At 35.0% G+C, this 14,617-nt stretch overlaps 1 protein-coding gene across 1 annotated transcript; it reads right to left on the reverse strand.

Annotated features, from left to right (window-relative positions):
* Positions 1-1,430: 1,430 nt before the first annotated feature.
* Positions 1,431-4,631, reverse strand: LOC124448656. The gene is made up of 2 exons (XM_046999605.1): positions 3,376-4,631; positions 1,431-2,024 (listed from the first exon to the last, which is right to left on the reverse strand). Exons 1-2 carry the CDS (start codon positions 4,211-4,213, stop codon positions 1,840-1,842), a joined length of 1,023 nt encoding a protein of 340 aa, XP_046855561.1. The 5' UTR covers positions 4,214-4,631; the 3' UTR covers positions 1,431-1,839.
* Positions 4,632-14,617: the final 9,986 nt, after the last annotated feature.

A 14,617-nucleotide genomic window follows, 5' to 3' on the forward strand; every position in this document is an offset into this window, starting at 1 on the left:
ATCTGTATGCCACAGCTCTCAAGTACCTGAAGTAAATAAAAAGGTTGGACTAATTATTGTTGATGAAACAATGTTGATGATAACATTGTTTCTCATACAATTTACAATCTTACATATTTCATGATTGTGATGCTTGGCGGCGATAAGCACGTCCATTCCTATCTCTCAATAGTGGCCCGACGTTTTCAAGGACAGCCTCATGAACTAAAGGCCCAAATTTGGCATGCTGTGTTATGCATGATATTTTCTCAATGCTGCCATCGAATGTCATTTTCTGCAAAGCTGGTCCTATTTCCTTAAAGCATCTGTACTCTAATGCGCCTTCTAACAAATCGGTATGACGGAATTGACAATTACACCTGAAACGTGGGAGCATTGTGGTTTATAAAGTAACTTTATGTATATTACAAACAGGAGAAAACAACAACTTACCATTCACCGAGTGGAATTACGCCATCACTTCGTTGTTCTAAGGTCGCAGGGAGAATTCCATCGGGATCATCTGGAGTATGCACTTCATCACCATCTACTGCGAGCGGTTCATCGTCATATGCGAAGTCGTTTAAATGCTCGACATAACCCACGGATTCCGAGCTCGAATCAGATACGCATTCAGACATCGAATTCGAATTATCTGAGCACTGATTTGAGGCCATACTTTCCGGACAACTTGTTTTTTAATATTTTATTGAAAATACTGTCATTATTTGTTTTTAAGACAAGAAAAACGACAACAAAATCACCTCCTATAATATAATATTATACTGACGGAAACAGACGTGTTGAACTATCTACGTCACAAGTATCAATATGGCGTCGTAAAAAATTCGCTAATAGTACCCGACTTTGGAGGCAAAATTAAGCAACTTATATTTATCTGTTTAAGTCCAGCGACATGTCATAGTTCTTCAAATAATCCAAATTTTCAATTAAGCTCATAAAAAAGGGGGGCAAAATTCGTGATATAACCACTTTAACATTTGGCTTGTTGCTTTGTGATTTTTGTTGTCCAATTTTTGGTGACTTCGATTACCTAGAAGATATTTTCGAATGGTTACATCTTGTGTCAAGAGAGACTATATGAACATGCAAAGTTTGAGAAACGAAGTTTGAAGAATCTTGTGTATCATAGGTACGTAGTACAACATCACTACATGGTGTAGTCAGCATGTTAACTTGGTCATGCTATGGTAGTTTTTTCTCTTTTTCTTCACTGTGAAGACAATGCATTCTTAAAGAAATGAATTTTAAAATGCTCGCGGAAGCTTATGCAGCATAATAAAACTTGCAGGGTGGCTATGCAACACTGCTAACAATCTTACGCGAAGTAAATTACACAAAAAGCAAAAAATAGCTCAATAATAAACACAATGATAGTTTTTTAACATTGAAAACTCTAACAATTTTGCAACAAATTTTATTTAAACTGTTTTGTGCAATTTTCTTAATTATATACCGTCAGTATTCTGTTTGTGAAAACATATGTTTGTGGATCAAATTATTTAAGTCTATAATTATACACGATTTAAGCAAAAGACATTATAGTGGAAAATCTAAATTTCTGGAGAAAATTGCTGTAAATAGAAGACACTTGAAGTTTGTTTTCCATTCAAAATAACTTTTAAAACTTCTTAGAAACTCAATACATGCTTTGATAGAATAAATTAAAACAAAGCATTTCATGTGATCTACGTCATGCAACAAAGAGATAAAAAGAATAAAACCGCTCCTAGATTTGCATATTGAAACTTTAGCAGGACTTTAACACTCCACATGGTGGCTTCATTCACTTTTGAGGCTTATCTCTACTCCGAACATCTTTAATTCTATCTTCTGCTTCTAGCTTTTGTAGTCTTGCGCATTGTTCTGTGTGAGAGCGAACAATGCAAAGACTGTCAGCAAAATGAGAGAGATGACTGAATATCCATAAAGAGTTGTCCTGATGCCACATGCTTTAAAAAAATATCCAGTCAAAATTGAGCCAACGTCTTTTCCAACGCCATTGATAACAAGAGTTACAACACCTAAAGCATATAAAAAATCATTGGGTAGAATTAAAATCATTATAAAGCTACTAGTAGTATTCAAAGAAAGCAAATTTGTCCTTGAAACTATTTAAAATTTAAAATATTGTTATATAAAGTAAAAACGTTTTCAAGCAAGTGACTATATGTGCTCGTCAAAAAAATTTGATAACAATTAAATCAACTAAAAACGTCAAACAAAACAATATAGATTTTTAGTCAAGAAATCTCGACGACAATAATTTACGACGGGCATTGGTGTAGAAAGATGGTTAATTGATGGTCCATATAATATGCCAGCTTTTCCTTATCGAGTTCCTTTATAATTTATTTTATATTAAAGTGAATGGTTTGAACCCGTGAGTATCGTTACATGTTTGTAAATGTAGATCGTCCAGGTTGGTATAGTCCTGAGAAGGACTGTTTTTGTTGTTGTTGACTGACGTTTCGACAATCTTAGCGGTACTCATCTTCAGAGTCAAATGAGGAGTAAACGTCAGGTTAGCCGTATTTGTTATCTGGTTCTTACGACATTGGTTTGTGTGTACAGGAAATGTGTGCTCGTTCAGTCGTCTGCTCGTGGATTTGACTATATTCTACGGATTAAGACAAACGTATATAAATTTGTGCCCCCGCCCCCAATGCAAAAAATTATCGAATAACTAATTAAGCTACTGATATCAGATGGATTATTTGAAGTGCAATGAACTATTTCCACCTAACATTTTGGCAAATGTTAAGTGCTGATGACTATAGCGACTTTCCCATGCGCGTTTCTTTATGCTCCCTATAGCTAGTTACAGCATGCTGTAGAATAGGGATGTGGTAAGCCGTCTCCATTAACTTAAGCATCAAAATAAACTCATTTACTTTAAAGTAAACTCATATTACCAATCGGTTTGGGTAAACTATGAACGAACCTCAAAAGAGCTTAAAAGTCCCATTCGTAAAAATAAACACATCAATTGTTTATTATATTAATGCAAGCCTAATTTAATGTATGAATGCTTAATACTGCCTAATGCTGCATAACGATGACTAACAATAATGCATACTTGGACGTATGAAAGGTCTTTTACTCTGTTGAACAACAGATGATTGGCGTTGCCATCATTCTAATTATTGTCATTTTCATTCAAATAACCATAAAATTTTATATAATACTAGCATTAATAAAGGAAAATAAGGTGTTCTTTAAAAAGGGAAAGTTAAATACCTAGGTTAATTTACGAAAAATTATCTTCTTTAAAATAGTCATTTTAGGTTTATTTCTTGTTTGTGATTATCTTAGTACTTATGACATGAAAGACTTTCATCACTCATAGAACTAAAAGCTCTAAATTATTCTTACCTTGAATGTAAACCGACAATGCTTCCGACCCTGCGTTTGAAAAATAGAGAACAACTGCTGAATAAAAAAATATATAAGCAGCTAGTTCAAAGTTATCAATAAGAATAACGAGCCAAAGATTTTTGATCAAGGCAAGTAGTGCAAACGAAATTGCGAAAAGGAATAAAGAAACGGCCATTGTAGCATATTCCCCCAAGGTGTTGAGGACATGAACAGTGACCACACACCAAAACGTTGCAAGGACTAACTGCTTTAATAATCCCTCAACACCCATGACAGTCGTACTTCCACCGAATTTGTCCATGTACCAGTACTGCCAACGTGTTATGAACCCATTGCATGCACCCACGTGTAATCCAATACACAAAATAAAGATGTAGTGCGGTTTCAATAATGTCAATATTGCTGTTTTATAATTTACATTGTCATCTTTGTCTTGGTAATCAAACTTCAACCAAAGTACGCCCAGCAAAGTGAAACACTGCTGAGCGGCCGCTACTGGAAATGCAACAAAAAAACTTGGTATTTCTACACCGCATCTCGTATATTTAAAGTGCCCAGCAATAAATGAGACAACACAAAGAGTAATTCCAGTTCCTGCTGCACCACTTCCTTCGTACAATGTAAATTTTGATTTTTTGTCTTTTAAATGAGTTATTGCAGCGACAATAACTAATCCAACTGTCAGCCTTCTACAAAGCTCAAACATTCCATTCACCGTACAGAGTAACAGAAAATATAAAATTTTCTGGCTATCATATTTCTTTCCACTTTTGTCTTCGAACACATAAGTTTTATTTCCAGCAGGCAAATTATTGACGGTCAAATTGCTGAACATTCTACTTTGTAATTCTCTCACGTGTAACTGATTTGTTTATAAATTTCGTCAAGGTTTGGCTTGGAAAATTTAACCTATCGTCTATCTGTGTTGATAGTTCACACGGTAAACCTGTCGCTAGAGGAATCATATACATCAATATTGCTGGTAAAAACAGCCAGAATCAAAGCAAATTTGCGGATTCGAAATTTATCAGATAAATATGCACAAACAGGAACACCAGTCAACTGTGTAAATAGACCAAACAGAGGCATCAAACCAACATAAAATGAATCGTAGCCCAACTGTTTCAAATAAAGCAATGAAAATTCTTCTACTGTCTCGGAACTTCCACGAAACATAAAAAACACCACCAACAAAGCACAGCCACTCTTTGTAAACGAAAACATTCTTTCGTTTCCTCCTCTGCGTTCACCAACTGTAGATTTGGTAAATAATAAAATATTCATTGATACTTGTGTTTATTACTTGACATCTTGACATAATTGATTCATCTTCAAACTCAGCAATTCAAGGAAAAGATCAATAATTATTATGGAAGTGTCAAAAGAACTTTGATATGTATCGGCGTTGTTGACTTCTTATACGATATAGCTATGACTTTTTATTTATATGTGAAGTGTAGCAAAACAATCAATTTTTAAGGCAACGTAGACCCGACTCTTCTTATACTGGATTACTTTTCTTACCGATAACGTCTGGCGTTCATGCTGCGTATCTCAATACATGAATGTATAAAACATGTATTTTTGTCTGAGGGCGCTTTTACTTATCTGCAGAAGTTATGAAAATAACCAATACTTACTGTTTGAGCGTCCAAGAAATTTTTGCGAATGCCCGAATTTGATACGTTTCACTTTTTCTATCTATTTGCTGACCATTTGGCGTAATTATTTCATAAAGGTTACGACATAATGATACGTTTATGTATATCCCCAGTTCACGGCTTTGAAACCATAAAATATACGTGTAAAGAATGGCGTAAAATATTTGTTGTTGACAAAATAATGAAACTTGAAAACGAGACAGTGAGCTTTTGTAAGGTCTTGGCAAGTGCTCAAGTTGGTAGACTCCAATAAAAATTAAATTACACACTCTAGGGTTGAAATGACAAAATTAGACCTCAATGTAAAAACTATCTGAAGTTTCACAGAATTCATCCGATAATCGAGATGGGCTTGTGGATTGATTTGAAAACTTTTAACAATTACCGAGAATATTATTGCGTTCTTACTTAATTTTATATTCAAAAATCGTCGGCTTATTTACGCTGTATGCACTTATGGGAACAAAGAATCTTATGGCTGCAACACATGGAGCGATTCATTCTTTTGACTTTGACAGATCAAGTGAAATGATCATTTAAAGTGCTAATATGACGAAAATTTTGCCTCTCATTTTTTTTTCATAGATTAATAGTGTATGTAAAAAAATGTCTTCTGGCGAAATTTTATCGCAATATATTTAATGCTGCTCGAGTTACGTAGCGATAAAACTTGAACTTTAAGAGCCGCCATTAAAGTGCGCCATATTTGAATTTTCAAGAAGGAAGGTGCTTGTGACGTCATAGTCTTAACTCGCGGCTGTTTACAATATAACACTATATACAAATAGAGATTTAAAAGTTTGTATAACTCAATTTTTTTAACATCCCAACACGCTATGTTGAGCAAGATTGCAGTAATAAAACTGATAGAAGTACAGGCATTTCTTTCCATAAAAGCCCAAATGACGAGTCTTAGAGAAGAATTTGGGTTAAATTTGTTCAGACGAAACGCGCAAATTTTAATCCGAGTTTGCCCGAAATTCGATTTATGATATGTTCGAATCACTTATCGAACATTGTTTTGAGCATTTATTCCATTTGAGTGGTATGACTAGACGGCTCAAACCTGGTGCCGTACCTACTATTTGGAAGAAATCACCAACACTAACAACGTCAAGAGAGCGACGTTAGCACAAGTTATAACCATTATAAACTTATTACATACATTGCAGATGATCAAATTGACTTTGTTAAATATTGTATAGATTCGCGTCGCCATAAGTGATACAAACTCGTTTTTTCTTTTTTTAATAATTTACATCGGACGCATTTGCTTTTGTACAGCTCCACTGCATAATACTTGCCATCACAAATCTGCCATATCTGAAGAGATTTTCCTGTCGTATTTGCATAAATTAGTTAGACACAAAAATAAATAAGGAGGGAGAGGCTTTTTACAGCTATGGCATATTAAAGAACTTTTGCATTATTCTGCTATCAAAAGAATTTATTGAACATAGAGACAATTAATTCAACGTAATTCATCAGCTAAGACTAATCTTCTTCTTCATAGGTAGTCTCAGCAAAGTAATATTCTTTTGAAAGGTTGTTGATAAGAAGCTTTCTCTTATCAATGGCTGCTTCCACAAGCCTGACGCAGACGTGAGCAATTAGCTCAGCTCATTACCATGCGTGACAGTTAGCACAGCTCCATACGTTCGTCGCAAACGTCAGTAAAATGCTAAGTTGATTACACGCGAAATTTCAAAATGGCAGGCAACATCAACGTTCACCGAGTTGCTCTTCTATTCATATTAATGCACCACCGTCGCCGACGTTTAAGAGCTGCATGCTGCTCATCATGGTGCAAAACGTTGATACAAAAACATCAAGGACATAGTGTTTATGCTAATCTTCTCCGTGAATTAGAGGGTGAGGAACCAGAATCGTTTAGGCAATATTATCGCCTATTAATTTATTTGAATAATTGTTTGACCAATTATTAGTAGCAAGAAGGAGACAGTAATGAGAGCAACCATCAGCCCAGAAGAAAGACTTTCGGTTACCCTACGTTTTCTTGCCACTGGTATGCTGTAATTTGTGTCAACACGAATCAAAACTCAAAACTGTGATGCTTCAATGTCGACTGCGATAATTTTAGGAGAATCATTTAGAAGCCTGTCATTCCAGTACAGAATGGGAGAAAGGACGGTATCATTCATTGTTAATGTACATGTTCGGCATTATTTGCATCAATGAAGCAACAATTTTTAAAAGTGGGTAGATAAAAACAATAAATAATTATAAAGGACGAACAATCAGAAAATTGACATTGGCGGAAGGCAAAAAACCCTGTAATTAGGGTATGCAAAGCAAAAAAACTGCCCAGGCATCTGCCCTTTAAATTTTCTTAGTAAATATTTATGTAATTTGTCACCATAGGCATGCTTAATATAAAAGTGAGCAACTCAACAGAACGAGTATTTTGAATATGTTAACTTAAGTAGTGCAATGTTACATCTACTAAGCTCCGTGATGCATTTATGACTGTTGCTGTGGGAGGTATCGACTTTGCTGAGAGGAGTACTGCTCTTGAGGTTACGGTACTGTCACGTTGAGTTGACCTGGTTTTAGCATACCAATTTGTGCCTGAAATAATGCGTTGTTGATGTGGTACTGCACCATATGCCTTGTTGATTCATTCATTCTTTTAAAGACTCTGCAAAGAATTTTCCATATGATTCACACTGTCCACATTCACTTTTTTCTTTTCTGTTTTTATTGGCAATTGAAGAAGCTAGACACTTCATAACATCTAATTCCTCCTCCTGCAACTTCGTCTTTAATGGCTTTCCTTGTGCCTTAGTGGGCATTTTTGTAGATTTCGCAGATGGTGTTGATGTATTTGAGGCATGAATTAAATTATCATCAGAATCAAATTATCATCAGGAAGTTGAGGTTGTCTGCATACTATCTTCTTCATTGCCATCCTCTGTTGCTAAAGTAGAACTTTTCTAATGTAAAGGCAGAATTTCATAGAGTAGAATTAGTAATTACACATTTTAACACAAAGTTTAACTTTGAAAATCGTGATCAGATAGTTTTGCTTGGATTTAGGTTTCATGTAATAAAGATGAATGGCTTAAAGTTGCAGGTAATGTCTACAAAAAATGGCATTAGCCATGCTGTATTGGAGCCCTTGATGGCAAATACATTGCAATACAACAACCAGCAGACTCTGGTTCTGACTTTTTACTTACAAACATTTTTTTAGTGTTGTATTGCTTGCTCTTGTTGATGCCAACTATAAATTTTTATAAGTGAGTGTTGGTGCAACTGGTCGGGCTGGTGATGCTGGTGTGTTTGGAAATTCATCACTAAAGAAAGCTATGAATACTAACAGTCTTCAACTGCCACCAGCACAAAATATTGAAGGAGATTCTAAAAGAATATGCTGCTACCTGGTTGTTGATGTTGCTTTTCCTCTGCAAAACGATATTATGAAGCCTTGCCCCCATCAGAACTTGGATAATGCTTATGGAATCCTAGCTAACAGATTTAGAATATTTTTAACCACCGTCAAACTTGATCCTGACAAGGTAGTTGACATCATTCTTTCTTCCTGTTGCCTACACAATTTTATGATTGAAAAAAAGAACAGCACCTATGTAAGTGTTCAAGATTTTGAAGACACAGAAAAGTTTGAATTTACATATGGCCAGTGGCGACAATATCTCGAATTGCTTGGGCTGCAAGCAAGTTCGTCGAGAAATTCAACAACCACAGCAAAAGAGCAGCGCAAAGAGTTGGCAAAATATTTTGTGTCAGAAGCTGGCTCTGTACCTTGGCAAGAGTACATGAGTGGTCTTTAAATATTTTAGAGATTGAAAAAATACCTCGTTCAAATTGGATGTTGTTGATCTGCTAGCGTCATACTGTTCCAGGAACTGTAGTTTGTTTAGCAACCACGCTGTTCGTTTAGAGGGATTTCGTCTTGCATTTCCTGAAGGCGGCGCCTTTTTTGCTTTTGTGTAACCATTTCGTAGCGATCGTAGCTTGTTTTTTACCCAGTCCACTGTATTTAAAGTTAACAACAATAATATTTACAAAGAGTACGTTGTAAAAGTGTGTAGCCAACTATATCACCTATCGTTTTGATTAACTGCGTCAGTCATCTGTTCAAAAGCTTTTTGTCTCTTATGTTGATTTTCAATTCGCTAAACGTACATCATAAAAGCGGAGAAATTCTGGCCATATCTCGACTAATTTTTTTTCCGCGATGGCTTCGCTTAAAAGTCCGCCATGTTTTTATAACCACGTGAGAAAACCACGAATTTCATTGGCCAATATCATAGCTAATGCATGCTCGCAGCTCAGCACTTAGTTCAAGCAGCCGCAAAAATGTTAAGATTTTTTCATGCGCGGACAAAAAACTAAACATAACAGACATTTTCCTCACGGCTTCGTGTGTTTTATTCTGCAGCAACCATCATGCGCACACGAGCAACTAGCTTAGCTATCGGCTCGCGTGGCGTGAGCCCATCTAATTGCTCACATCTGCGGTAGACTATAGCTTCTTCTGGATCAAAGTCATCGGTTCTACAAACGCTTCCTTTGTATACACCATTTTTCTGTGGATGGGATCTTTATTCGTTTGGGTTATCCACATAATACGTTGCATACAAATGCTTTCCAGTTCTTTTTAAATTCTTGGTAGAATGTTAAATTATGCTTGATTTTCAGATGATTGCTCTTCTAGACCATTGTTCAAAATGCTTTTTTATCTCATTAAAATCTACATTTCTTCCTTCTCTTATCTTTTCTATCAACCTTATCCAAGGACCAGTTTCCCTTTCCAATGCCAGCCTCACTTTCTGTTTGAAGCCCACTTTCAGATCCATCTGTGGAACTTATCGAAGATTCATCTTCCAGCCGCGTTTCCAAGCTTTCTTAGTCTGATTAATACATTTCTCCTTGACTCATTTGTGGACAGTACTCATTTTTGTGTCGGCGTAAGTTGAAATCACGATTAAATTCCTTTCCACAATATTTGCTTCTCATTTTGTCAGCACAACCTTTTCACAAATGTAGCTATTTATTACACCTAGCAATACTCATTTATGAGCAAATGAGCCAGTGTGTTGGAGTCACTATGAGCAGTTACAACCTGTTTTGAGCTGTTATAAGCAGTTATGAGTAGTTATGATGTTCTTAGCAGGTGTCATATACTATTATGAATGTGCTCATCTTCTTATGCGACCATTGAAAAAGTAAAAGCTTAACTGTGTAATTATTTCCGTTATTATAATTATCCAGGGCCGTTACTATGAATATTAGTTGACAAGGTGTATAAGTAAATGAACCTGTCATTATGAACAAACACGAGAAACGAGTAATAGGACAAGTATTTGCACACAGTGGCGTAAGTAAATTGATTATTTAGAGGGGGATATTTCTTTTCTAAGGAACTTAATTTTGTAAAGTGCTTATCTATCATTAGAGTACTCATATATGTATGTTTTACTAATTTAAGTTGCTAAGAAAATAAATATCTCTGCGAGCAAATGCTGGTCCTATGATTCGCTTCTCGTGTCTGTTCATAATAACAGGTGAAAAAACTCCATTGAAAAAACTTCAATTTGAATTTTGAGTATTACAATTATCTTCAATAATGATCTTGACATTTTAACCCAAAGTCTTTTTACAGATTGTAAAGATTTTACAGATTGAAGAAAGAGGGGTTTAATGTTTAATTTAAAGCCCGGATCGAGTACACAAGATTTATTGGTGTAGCGACAAGAATAGCGCCAGAAATTCAACCTAGGTGGGCTACGTACCTCTTATATGTATTAAACTTAACGCATCTTAATTTGTCTCAAGTTAGGCTAAATTAAATAGAAATTAGCAAAAATATATCTTTGAGAAACGTGGGGTAGAAGCTTAAGACCAAACAGCTTTCCTTTTGGCGTCATGCATATGGGCAATGATAATCTTTATTTCATACCAGCCTGTTGCATCTTGCAAGTTCAACCTGTTAGGTTTTGTAAAGTATCCTTCTACCTTCTTTAGTATATATTGACTTACACCAACAAATAGAGATATTACAGATAACTGTTATGATCACATTTAATGTTCAACGTCAATGTCTATGGTCTAGAAATACTAATTAAGTAATATAATCGACTTTTCTTCTCAAGTTTGAATACGCTGCCTTCCTCTGTTTTGTATTCACTTACTTGTCTTCCAAATTTTATTTTGCCTCCTCTATCTATTTCTGCTGATACTGAAAGATATTTTGATTGTACGTCGGAATATAGAGCGCGTTATGCAAGATTACATCATGCAAGTTACCCTTAAAATCAAATAACTTAACCTTAGCATATTCCTTTCCTAATACAACATTAGCTCTACTCCCATCAGCGAATTCAATAAAATGAGTATTGCTATCAAAATTTTTATCAAAACTTTCAAATTTGGACTGTCATAAATTATGTGACTTGTCCACTAGCAAGTTTGTATCTCCTTGGCTTCTTCTTCTTCTGTCTTTGTACTCTTGTGTTGTGAATGCAAATGAATGTTTGTCTTTTGTTGTTTTCTCTTTGACTTTCTTCACTGTGTCCTTCTTCGTTGCCTTGCACTCATTTGTATTGTGAGTCTTGCTTTTGCACTTGACACACCCTTTTCCGTTTTTCATCCAACACTCTGAACTTTTATGACTTTTCTTGCTGCACGTTAAACATTTCCTTTCAAATCGTTGATTCTGTTTTGAAAACATAACTCGATCGGTTTCATCTTTTTCACACGATTTTTCGTTCTCGTCGTAATCTCTCAACGTCGTTTTGAAGTCACTGAAAGTCATTTGTTTTTTCCTTTGGATGACCACAGTTGCAAAACGTTTTATATTTTTTCGGAAGCCCCCTTTCAGAACCATTGCAATCAGCAGCCTATCGCTTATAACTTCCTCAGCAGATTTTAAAGCAGTCGCTGCAGTCTCAGCACGTATCACAAAAAATCAGTCGTGAAATTGAAATTAATTTGAAATTAAAATTGCAACAAAAGAAATCTGCGGGGCAGAACTGAGTATATAAATACAACCTTCTCCCAAACCCCCAAATTAGGGTTCTATAGTTTTGTCCCTGCCTAAATTGGCCACTACTTCCAAAAGAAGTGATTAGTTACGTTTGCCCAAATTGTCACTTTCCAAGCAAAAAAATTTAGCTAAATATAACAGTCCAGAAAGATCTCCAATCCACAATCATGTAACTTAAATGTTGCGATTATCTTAAGTACTTTTTAATCAAAATATATAAATCAAAAGAAATCTTACTAGTTTGATAAATGTCTACAGAAGTCCTAAAAAAGAATCGATGGTGTGCGTTTTTAGAAAATATCGAAAGCTAGCATCGCTCTAAGGTGTTCAACAAAGCTTCATCAGTTTTGAGACGGCATACTTAACGCTCAGAGGACGGCCTAGTTTTGAAAAAGAAAGATTAAGTGAATTAGAATTGATTCTCCCATTACATGCACGTCTTACGGCTTTAATACCTAAATACATAAATTTATAATTTGCATCTACCACATAGCTTGTCGTGGAATGACTATATGACTTCCATCAATCCCTTCAATAAAATAGGGGAGGGGAAGTTTCACTATAAAGGCTTGTTAGTCTTTAAAATTCCCACTTTTGTTATATGTACACGTTTACTAAAATTTAAGGTTCATCAAGGCATAGTAGTTTGGTGGAAAGTCTAAAATTCCAACGATAGTTTTAATTCATAGGTCTCTTTTGATACACCTTATGTACTATAGGTGTCTCTCAAAAGTACAGGAACTGTCCCTCAAGTCTATAATTTTCTCCATTTATAGTAATAGGCTTGAATATATCTTATGGTTTGTAGAACTCCACTCGTGCACATTTCATTTCATCATTCGCAATTCATCCCATTTCAATTTTCAACGCAGTGAAACCTCATAGTCAGATATAAACCATCTCAACACTTTTAATTTGAAAAATTTAGCCACAGTTGCCTTTTCAAACTTCACACAATCCTTGCGTTCTTAGTTTTGAATTTTTTTCGTGTTTTGTCAATGGCATTTCACTCATGTTTGATTTAATTGAGTAGGCCTGTTCATATTTACTGCACTGATAATGATTTCTATCAACTTGTCATTTGCCAAAGCAGTATGTATATTGCAGTTTCTAACTTGAACTTCCTTTTGAAAGCTGAGGTTTGAAGCCGTTGTAAGTTAGTTAGTGCGTCAGTTACATCTTAAAAGTATATTTTAATCACATCGATTGCACATCTTGTCCAAACGTTTGTACTCTGACATTGTAAAAATTGGTTATGAATCGACTGATTCCAGCGAAGATGAAAATGGATGTCGCGCATAGGTACCTAAATTTAATATAGGAGCAATTATATTTTGTAAGAAAATATATTAAAAGATTTTATTTCTATTTTTCATTTCATGTGATTTTGCGCTTTCCGTTTCCGTCTGCCATTCACATCCGCCTTCCGCGTCTGTCGTCTGCGTCCGCCGTCCGCTCCGCTTTTATCTACACCCAACTTCATTTGATTCATATTATTTAATTGCGTGCGTGCGGACATAAGAATTATTTTTCCGGAGGAAATGCTGTTCAAGTGACGCTCATGTATTAAAAAAAGACTTTAGGCTAGAATACTTGAAACACTTGACAACACATGATGATATTATAGTAATATCATCCTCTCTAAATAATATAATGACGTGTTTTCAAACTATCTAAATAGAATAAACCAAAACACTTTTTACTCCTATGAAATAAAACATCTTAAATGCCCTTCCAACGAAGACGTTATTAATTAATATGATAAATAACAAAACAGTAGGATGAAAAAAACCATTACATAATTTACATTGTTATATATACAAAACATGAAAATTTTAATAATGGATCGTCATTAGCTGACGTGTACTTGTTAGTTTACATGCAGTTTATCGTGAAAGAATGTGTAAAACTGAAAACTTTTACGTAATATTGTTGCTTTAAATTATAAATCTTACACATTTGATACGTTCATTAACTCATGCTGAGTTTTTGAAATACAAGTTGATCACCGTGGCATTTAAATTTTACATTTACCGTCACATTTATATATATAATTTAGAAAAATTTACGCAAAAAAATTACAAAATTGCTCATGTGTCACAACCTTATAAAAGATTTTATGTACCTGCATGTGCATGCATGCTGTAGTGTGGGGCAAATCCATAGTGAATAGACATCAAACTTATGTTACTCTTCTCGCATTTTGTCTATCACGAATATTATATATGACAAATCTTCTGTTTTGGCTTCACGAATCGAACAAAATATTCTTTTTTAACAATTTTATTTCATCAGTGCTGCAGGCTTTATATCAATTCGGCGTGGTGTCGACCATTTTTATGGCTAAGAGAATTGTCATAAAATAAAAAACAAAAACGAACAACTGGTTAACTTAGATATGAAATCTACTTAAAATTCTATCCGTATCCATTTCATTCAGCAACGGGTTGGGATAAAATGCGGATGCGGACGGACGGACGGACAGGCGGACAGACGGACAAAAAGAATAAAATGCGTACTGCGGATAAAAAGAATAAAATACGGATTG

The sequence above is a fragment of the Xenia sp. Carnegie-2017 genome, unplaced genomic scaffold (assembly GCF_021976095.1).
Source record: "Xenia sp. Carnegie-2017 unplaced genomic scaffold, XeniaSp_v1 HiC_scaffold_23, whole genome shotgun sequence".
NCBI classification, from domain to species: Eukaryota; Metazoa; Cnidaria; class Anthozoa; order Malacalcyonacea; family Xeniidae; genus Xenia; species Xenia sp. Carnegie-2017.